The sequence below is a fragment of the Phaethon lepturus genome, unplaced genomic scaffold (genome assembly GCF_000687285.1).
Source record: "Phaethon lepturus isolate BGI_N335 unplaced genomic scaffold, ASM68728v1 scaffold7811, whole genome shotgun sequence".
In the NCBI taxonomy this organism is placed as follows: Eukaryota; Metazoa; Chordata; class Aves; order Phaethontiformes; family Phaethontidae; genus Phaethon; species Phaethon lepturus.
The window spans coordinates 87,876-97,606 of record NW_010519780.1 but is presented as its reverse complement, the minus strand read 5'-3'; the positions used below and the strand labels follow the sequence as shown (position 1 = coordinate 97,606).

The 9,731-nt window shown below is 36.0% G+C and overlaps 1 protein-coding gene across 1 annotated transcript in view; it reads left to right on the top strand.

Moving 5' to 3' along the window:
* Window positions 1-476: 476 nt before the first annotated feature.
* The window catches only part of SPAG17 (sperm associated antigen 17), a gene marked incomplete at its 5' end in the record, with an annotated part of 67,725 nt that continues 58,470 nt past the window's right edge, over window positions 477-9,731 (top strand). The window contains 5 exons of the mRNA XM_010297155.1: window positions 477-627; window positions 2,718-2,948; window positions 4,967-5,055; window positions 5,721-5,837; window positions 7,381-7,535. Of these exons, the coding sequence (XP_010295457.1) occupies window positions 477-627; window positions 2,718-2,948; window positions 4,967-5,055; window positions 5,721-5,837; window positions 7,381-7,535 (743 nt within the window). The remainder of the gene's footprint in view (window positions 628-2,717; window positions 2,949-4,966; window positions 5,056-5,720; window positions 5,838-7,380; window positions 7,536-9,731) is intronic.

Below are 9,731 nucleotides of genomic sequence, written 5' to 3'. Positions count from 1 at the left end.
ATATATTATATATATTCATATACATAATATATTCTATATATTTATAAAGATAAATACATAGGGATGCTGCAGTCACAGACTGATCGACAGGTTTACAGGCTTCATTACTGTAAGAAGTAGCTCAGATCAGCTGAAAGATACATGGAAGGTACCTGCTGCCTGTCTGAAAAGATCAGTATATATTTCTGTATTTCAGAATTTTTGAGTCTAGCTAGCACAGGCAAATACCTTTTAACAAGTGTCTGTTGTTATGCTGTCAGTTATTCTCTTATGTATCTCATTTTTCCTCCGTAAAATATCTGACAGCATGATTTAATAACTGTGAGCACATGCTCAAATTTAAGTTTATGTCTATCTGACTTAAGCACATGCTTATGTCTTTTGCTGTAGAAAGACTTCTTTATTCAAACATAATTTTTAGAAATACACTGGTGTGAAAGTTTACTTTAACTCTGGTACTTTGTTTTTTGTTCCAGGTCCAGGAGAACTTAAATCCAGAAAAGATTGAACGTGAAATGATGGATAAACTGCCTCTTACAGAACTTATCCATTTCACCCTTCCTTCAACTGAAAACAACACTAAACGCTTGGCCAGATTTCATGAGCTAATGCATTATTGTACCAGTGGTAAGTTGATTTTCTCTTTCATTGATACAACTTCAATTTTTTACTTCTGGTTGATGATCTTATTAGATAGCAGGAATTTTGGGACAAGTGTTTTTCATCTGCCTAAAACTTTTGCAGAATTTACCATTTTCACATTCTTGCTTATACCTTAGCCTACTATACAAATTAGGGCTAACTTTAAACCTCAGTTTCATGGTTAATGGGCAAGGCTATATGAGTATTAAATATTGTGTGAGCTGAAGGTATGTTAGATCTCATTTATTTGTTTATATTCACAAACAAAAAAAACACTTACTAAATCTGAGGAAAAACAAAAGTTGTACAAATTGCTATTTTGATCCTATGACATAGAATGCATTTTGGAGACACTGATGTAAGCTGTATGTTTATTTACCAATGCCCTATTGGTGGAGGAGCACATGTATCTTGGGTAGAAGATTTTTATTGGACAATATACGGCTTTCAGAATGTATTCTGTGTGTAAGCTGTTGGTGTTAATAATGAAATAGCGTCTGTAATAGTCTCTTTATCAAACCAAGAATACATTCACTTCTTCAACCATAATCACTTCTGCAGTTACATTTTCTTGGAGTGTGCATGACATACACTGTGATACAATCCCAAAGACTGCATAAATACCCTTAGGTAGTTTTGCAAGTTTACACTAGACTACCAAGAAATATAAACATCCAAATCCCTTTGGTTATGTTTATGCCGTCTTATAAGGCACAGGATTTGAAGGTACTTTCCCAGCCAGTCAGTCCTGAAATCCATTGTGTTGGATTAATTTACACTCACTGCATTTTTTCTAATTATTAGTATGTTCATTTTGGACATTAAGTTATTAAGGTATCCACCAGAGGGATGGAACCCCTCTCCTATGAGGAAAGGCTGAGAGAGTTGGCGTTGTTCAACCTGGAGAAGAGAAGGCTCCAGCGAGACCTTATTGCAGCCTTTCTGTAGTTAAAAGAGGCTTATAAGAGAGATAGGGACAGATGGGCCTGTTGCAGTAGGACAAGGGGTAATGGTTTTACACTAAAAGAGGGCAGATTTAGACTAGATATAAGGAAGAAATTTTTCACAATGAGGGTCGTGAAACACTGCAACAAGTTGTCTAGAGAGGTGGTAGATGCCACATCCCTGGAAACATTCAAGGTCAGGTTGGACGGGGCTCTGAGCAACCTGATTTAGTTGAAGATGTCCCTGCTCATTGCAGGGGGGTTGAGCTAGATGACCTTTAAAGGTCCCTTCCACCCCAAACTATTCTATGATTATAAAGTATTCTGTAATGCTGTAGCATTCCAGCTGATGGGTATCAAAGTTGATGGTCTTCACTGGACTGCCAAACTACTGCCAAATACTATACTGCTGAACTCTCCCAACTGTTAACTTATCTAGCAATGTCTTCACTTTTATCAAGGTGATTGATTTGAGCAGGAGGTGAGATATCCAGCATTTTCAAGTTATGTGATATTCTTGTGTGTTTAACTACTGGAAAGAGAAAACATTTCAAAGTGAAGATACTCTTCATATGATTTGAGCACTGAACTACCTGTCTTAAAATCCTTCTCGTGGTTATCATTGTGGACACCGATGCATACAACCATAAATCGGACTTATTATTGCGTTTGCACCTTGTATACATCTGTATTAATTATGTGTAAAATTTTGTCTGAAGAGAAAAAAAGCATTTGATACTTGGTTTGAGAAGCTACAGATAATAAAAATGTTTATGATAATGGAAGCCTTTTCATGAACTGAAAATAACTCATTGTTAACTGGTTTGATAAAGTCTACTCAGTATTTTAAAACCAACATCATTTATATAAAGTTAATGAGCCGAGAGGTATTCAGATGTAGGAAACACTTCATTTAAGATGGATTAATAGTTAGGCATATCATTTTGCAATTTGGACATGTTCAACTTCGAATTCAGTGTAAAAAGTAGCTCACATAATTTGATCCAATACCATTAAAGAAAATGTTGTTGGCTTTTGCAGAGTTGCCAGGAACAATACACTTACATAGTCTATTTATCTTCTGCTGAGCCATAAGGACATTTTCAGTTAATTATTGTAATTTTTTTCTAGAAGTTCTGAGTTGGGCTGAAGTAGAAAGAGCCTTCAGAGTGTTTACTTTTGAAAGCCTGAGGCTGACTGGGCTGAGTGACTCTGGTCTCCTGGAGAGCTCTGGATCTATGGTTGGAGGTGATTCTGAAGTGTCTTATATCCCTTGGGATAATCCAGCCCAGTTTGCACAACAGCTGAGACAACTCTTCCTTGTAGAAAAGAACCTTAGTGGGAAATCTCCAAGAGGCTCTGGTAAAAACCTCTGTGTTTACATTACTCTTGAAGAATTTAAATCTGATATTTATTTTACCATATCATTTTCTGTTTCAGGGCTGTGATTTTTCTTACTTGTAGAAATCATTGAATTTCAAGTATTGTATAGTCTGTACATTGAGTATCTATGTAGGATTACTAGATAAAGACAAAAGCTAGCTATTTTGTACGACAACGTTAACAGTTTATTTAAGCAACCCTTTAAAATGGTATCTGTGAAAAATATGTACTAGAAAACTGTTTTATTGCTTATGACAAATACATTTTTGAGACATAAAATACTGAAGTCATGCTTAAATGCCTTTCTGGATACAGGCTTTTGTGAGTTATGATGGCAGTCAAGTCTTTACAAACTCAGTAACAACCACAGATTGAAATCAAAAGTGATGTATAAGGTTAATTAGATTATTATTAGTAAATTTCTAGGAAGTGGAAAGGATATATAACTTACATATGAGGACTCTAGAAGGTGACATAAAAAGTTGAAAATTAAAAAAAAAATTGTGCTTTATGGTGTAATTACACATGCATATATTTTCCTGTAAATTTTTTTCGTACTTCATCTGCAGTCTGTGCAATTAGTATATCTTTAGCAAGTTACTTTGTGACATTTGAGCCATTATAACTGTCTCATTCATATTAGAATGGGAACATTTTAGTTAGAAGGATCAGGGATGGAGATCTCTTGTAGGCAATGCAGAGTGAATTTTCTGCAAGTTCTACATCTTCTCCTTCTACAGATTCTAACATAATAAAAAGTTGTTGGCCTGGAGCAGTGTTGGCCAAGAAGCAACATTAAAAAGAAGATAATTGTTTTTCTGGCATGTGAGAGAAATAGAAATTAGGTCTGTCTAAACTGCTACACCTTTAGATTCATGATGTTGCCCATGCTTTCCTAATATAGATGCCTAGGCAACCAGCTTAGATAGGATCCTTTCCTTAGAAGGTTGGAGCAGACAAAATGAATCCTACTTATATGCCTCTCTCCTGAATTTTGGAAACATCTTTTGGGTGTTAGTTTATTTTACTTTTGTGCTAGTCACAATACTAAATATTGCAGTTACAAACACAGCCTCCAACATTGTATCACTTCTGTAACACTAAAGCAAATACCAGGAAGAGAAAACTTTTGCTTTGAGATTTCTTAACTCTTCTAAAGGCAGTCAGTAAACAGGTCTAATTTCCTAGAGAAGCAGAGGCAGATATCTATATCTGGAATCTGAGCTGGTTATGAGCCACTTATGAACAAATACTACCCAGAGTATTTTCTCCCAGAAAGAGTATTTTTCTTGTACGTGTGAATTTTGATCAAATATTACTGCCCTAGCTCTGGCATAAATAATTCTATTAAAAGGAAATTATTTTAAAAAATTATGAGAGCATGGAAGATAGTCTTCATGTAATCCTATTCATATCAGATGGCCATTGTAACAATGATAGTTTATCATAAATGGCTAGTCACATCCTCAGCAGAAGTAATATTATGTCAGTGGCTTGTAGAACTCTAAACTTGGAATTTATTGTATTTATAAAATTTTGCATTTTTCAAAAATATGGGAAAATATAATTTGCTGCCTTTTTTATGTCATCTGTGTAAAAGAATGCTTGTTACTGATTCTCTTGTTCAGTAAGCAGAAAAATGGCTCTTCATGTATGAGTCTTGAGGACACTTAGAGTATTTTTAATCTTTTTGACCATGCAAGGTCAGCATAGGACAAATAAGAGGGTTATTTAAAGGGTTATTTAAGTGGGTTTTATAAAGAGCTCTTTTTTTTAATGACCTGCCTGGCACTTGTTGTCCCTGGATTTTCAAGTGTTCTTTTAGGAAAGAAGTGTGGCAGAGCTAATCATGTATTTATTGGACTAGTGTCATAAAAGGAAGCTTCAACTTGGTGGCAATCTCATCAGGGAGGCTAAGGAAATTGCATCACTCCAACCTTAGTGTTTAGGGATGAAATTTCTGGAACACTTCTTAAAATTCTGCTTTCAATTTCCAGGACATACAGAAACAAATGGCAAAGATGGAAGAGATGGTCTGGCTGATCCTGTTTTGAACAAAGAATTGGATCTTTTTATTTCTGATATGGCAAGTGTGAGGAATGGAATAAACTGCTCTCTATAGCATGAGACAACAGAAGATACTGTTCAGTATCAGCCAGGACATGTTACTGGGGTTTCCTTTGCAATGCTGCATGCAAATGTTAATTTCGTGATTTTTGGTGAATAGTGCCATAAGCACTATGAAATCACTTTCTTTGAGTTCTGAGGTGATGGGTCTTGGTGAAGCTACTAATGGCAATTCTATGCTAGTTTCACTGAATACTAGGGGTCAAATACTAGCATGAGAGATTGGGAGAAATTGCCAAACCATTCACACTAATAGACTGTGTAGTTTGGCATCTTCAGAAACACCTGCCTGCCATACAGCCCTGGATAAATATAGCAATTTTAAAATGACTTCATAGGACATGTTTAAATATTCATAATTGCTTACAGAACTGAAAAACATCTAACCTAATAATAAAAATATTTAGGCTATGTTTGCCATAAAAAAGCCAAGACCAAAAACCTTTGGGAGTAATTGTGTTTTTTATTAAATAGTGCCATACGGGTCTACATATGTGCAGCATTATGCAATTAACTGTGATGCAACATGGGATGCTGTCTATTAAGTCAACAAGATTACAGTTAATTTAATACAACTGACACTGAAATGATGATATTCATTATTTTGTTTTGGTGTATTTTGAGGTGAGTCCGGAAAATTATGGCCTAGGACCAAATTTAGAAGAAATAAAAAAGACACAGAGGTGTTGTTTAACAGACTGGAGTTTCACTGAGCATTTTCAGCCCCATGTTCTTCTTCAGGTATCTGTGAACTGACAATCTTACTCATACAGTCACCCCTCAGAATGCTGTACAAGCAATTGTAACAGAGTACAATTATTGCTAGATAATTGATTCAGTTTTATCCCTTTTACATTTTTACTGAAACCCATTGTCCTTTAGCTGCTTTTCAGTTTCTTGTGTGAAATTTAGTTTGTAATTGGTTTTTTTTTTCCTGGTTTGGCCAAAATGCATCTGTCCTTTTTGGTAGTGAGTTTTTTAGCTAAACGTGTGATGGAAACAAAATGATCTTGTCCTTAGGAGTGATTCTTCCTGGCAGTTATGGGACTCATTAGTTCCATGTGTGTGAAAGCATACTTTTCAAATACCTATGCAGTGTATGCTTTATGGGCAAATAGAAAATGTTGTTGTAATGGTACTTCACCCTTTCAGGGCTAGAAGCTTCATTTTTAGAAACCTTGCAAGCTAAAGACTAAAATTCATCTTGCAGAAAGACAGAACAACAAATGTGAAAGATAAGTTCAGGTGTAGATGTCTTAAGTTGGTAGGCATTTTCTTGGGAGGAGTGGATTATTAGTTCCTGTGCTGCCTTGAGCTTCATATGTTGCAGTTCTTATTTGATCCTGACACATGGCTGAAGGAAAGGCTACTTGGACCTTTTCAGCATCGCTTTAGCATCACAGCTTTAAAAGTCTGGTCATACATTTCAGTACATGGAGAATTGTTTCCTATGCAACATAGATAGCTAATACTAACTGAACTGTCAATAATTAGCGAATCTAGGCAAAAGATACTGATGGAAAATAACTGCAACAGAAAAGAACATTTTATTGCAACAGAAAATAACATTTTGTAAGAACACATACGTATTTCCTAATACTACATGTCACATCTGAACATAATTTTTACACGGGCTAGTATTAAGGGTTTCATATTTAAAGAGAATATTTGTTGATATGCAATTATTTCAGTTTTACTTCAGTTGCATAGTTCTGTAAAAATAATAGTTTCAAAGAAGGCTTTCTTCTAGTTATAAGATAAGTTTCAGCCTGTAGACAATGTAAACATTGAAAATGATGGGGCAGTGCAGAGCAGAATAGAATAATGTAGAACACAGTAAATCTCAGAGATGTGCAGGTCATAGTATAGCAAATAGAATACCAAGTAAACTTAACTGAGATAAAAAAAGTAAATTTATTTTCTTTTTACCTGATATGATAGTTTTGCTTTTATTTACTATTTATTTAAATACTTTCTTATTTAAAATTGTTTAAGTATTTATTTAATATTTCAGTGTTTTTGTTTATTATTTAGCCAAACTTTTTCATTTATAGTCAGTCTCAGAAGGTGCGATTTAGAGACTGCCTCTTCTCAATATGAATACTGGTGGAGTTTCAGTTTCCACCTGCCTGAACAATTCACATTGCTGGAATCCAAATGTTTTGTGTACACGTTGTAGGACAGTGAAGTTCAAAGAACCTTTTGCTAAAAGCTGTGCTGTATAGCATCTGTACATGTGCTACTGTCTGCAGAGAGGATGTACCTTCATTTCTTTCCTTTTCAGGTTCTTCATACTGCATCCCAAGAATATAGATGTATTGATTCCTTTTATCATGCCCAAGATAACTCTTTGCTAATGGTTCTTCACAATCCTATGAATCAGTATCGTTTGTGCCAAGAGACCTGGGATATTGCATTGCACTCTAATGTTGGATTCAGGTAATTGATTTTATCTTTCATGTCTCTTTCACGGTCATTTGCAGTCAAAGCCTGCATGGCTGTGCTTGGGGCAAAGCTTTGTAATTAAAAGACATCATGATGTAACACATTTGTGAGAAAGCAAGTCACGCAGGTGGAAAACAGTGCTATATCAAAAGAATTCTATCGAGATAAAACTTTTCAAGTGAGGAGAACCATGCAGTAACTGTATGTGACTCCTTATCACAAACTATAAAAATACATATAATGCACACATACACGGCAAAGTCATATTAGGGATATCCACATCAAGAAAATTATGCTGAGGACACTTCAGCTGAGGGAGGTTAAAAAGAAAATTCTGTCTAGGAATATAATTATCAGGTTTTTCAACTGTGTATACATAAATTGGGTGAGTGTTACTGTGAAAATTTTTTGAGAAAAGCTAGAAGCCCTTTACTAATATTAGAATATTTTTTTCAAAGAATACCACGTTCTTCTCAATTCCTTGTCACTATCTGCTTACCAGTTAGAGGTATACAAGTGGTTGATGTGTTCACCATTAGAGCTTTTGTCAGTGACCTATTCATTTTGGAATACATTTTTGAACTGAAACAACAATGTAAATGATGATGTAGATCCAACTGCTATTCCAAATAATTGACCGAGAATACAATATGTGTCCATGTACTGATATGTAAAGAAGCTACAGTGCCATGGAGTGGCAGCTGAGCTATCTTTAACCATGTCACTCTGGTGCTCTACGGATTAATTAATTTGATTTATCACATAGAATTTCAAGCAAATTATCCAATGGACACCCCCTCATCTTGTCTGCAGGCATCCCTTTATAAGTGCAGTGCCTCATTTATCATATGGGAATCTTTTAATAGCAACTTCTGTTGGTACCTATATATTTGAACAGGTTTGAATGCTAAACAGGCAAAATGTGCCATCCTGAAGATAAATTTTGTACTGTATTTTGTATCTTTGCTCTCAGTCAAGGAACTCTGTGTGGGTCTATCGCAGCTTTCCAGCCACTTGGACTTAAATTATTTTCCATTAAAAGAGGCTGTTGTGATTAGCAGTGACTGGGACCAGAGCCAGAAGAGATTTACCAGCAGAAATACAAAGTTCCTTGGAGAAAATGCTGGCTGTTTTGTGATTGTTGGGAAAATCCACTAAATGTCTGGTCAATCAATCTTTTTGCCATGTATATAACAGCTGACATCTTCCCCAAAAGATAGTGAAAGCTGATGTGTTCAAGTAAACCTGGGTCTTGCATTCAGATAGACCCAGGCAGAGGGTTAGGGTTCTCAAATCCTATTACACAAAAGTCTGTTGGAGCCCAGAGCTCTTTATTTTGCCAACTATTCATACTCTTTGAGGGACTGGACATTAAGGGCCTGATTCAAGTTGCTTAAACATAAACACCTGGTGCCAGTTTAGCTGCCTGATGTATCTGAGAGGTCCACACAGGGCTGACACATACAACATGAGACCCATACTCTTTTGGAAGAGACACCGGAGACCAGGTCACATACCGTAGTACATCGAACATGTCACTTGGTGTCTACATACACTGAGTAACACATCACAGCGGCATATTGTTGTTGTGTCGTCTGTAGGAGCAGATCGTGAGGAACCAGACCTCCTCAGGAAGCATTTCTCCTTTAAAAAACAACTCTTCATCTGTGGTGTCCTAGAACAATTTGGCTGGTCACCTTGAAAGGGCATTGAAATAGCCAATCGAGGCCAGCTGAAAAATGGGAAGAGGTCTCAATACCTGCAAAACAAAAGTTGCTAATTTTGCATGCAAAGAAGGAATGTAGTATGTTCTTTGGTTGATGCATTATAATTCAGTTGGGGATGGAATAGCTATATGCTTCCTCCTTCTAGCTCTTCTGCATACTATGGAAACAACGCTTAGACATGAAAGATAGCTTCTGCTTGGGGTATGCCATCATTGTTCAGTGACACTTCTTTGCGTTCTTCAAAGCAGTAAGGAGTTCCTAAAGAAACTGGCATGAAAGCTAATAAGAAGGTTTGGCTTTGCTCTTGTTTCATAGAAATATTCGATGTCACTGCTATGTATGCTTCTTAGTATCTTTGAAGAGCTATGGGCTCTCATTTACTTCTGTTATGTGGCATCTATACCTGCCTTTTCTCTGCAAAACAATCAGCACAATTTCTGACCTTATTCAACCTTTTTGCTAA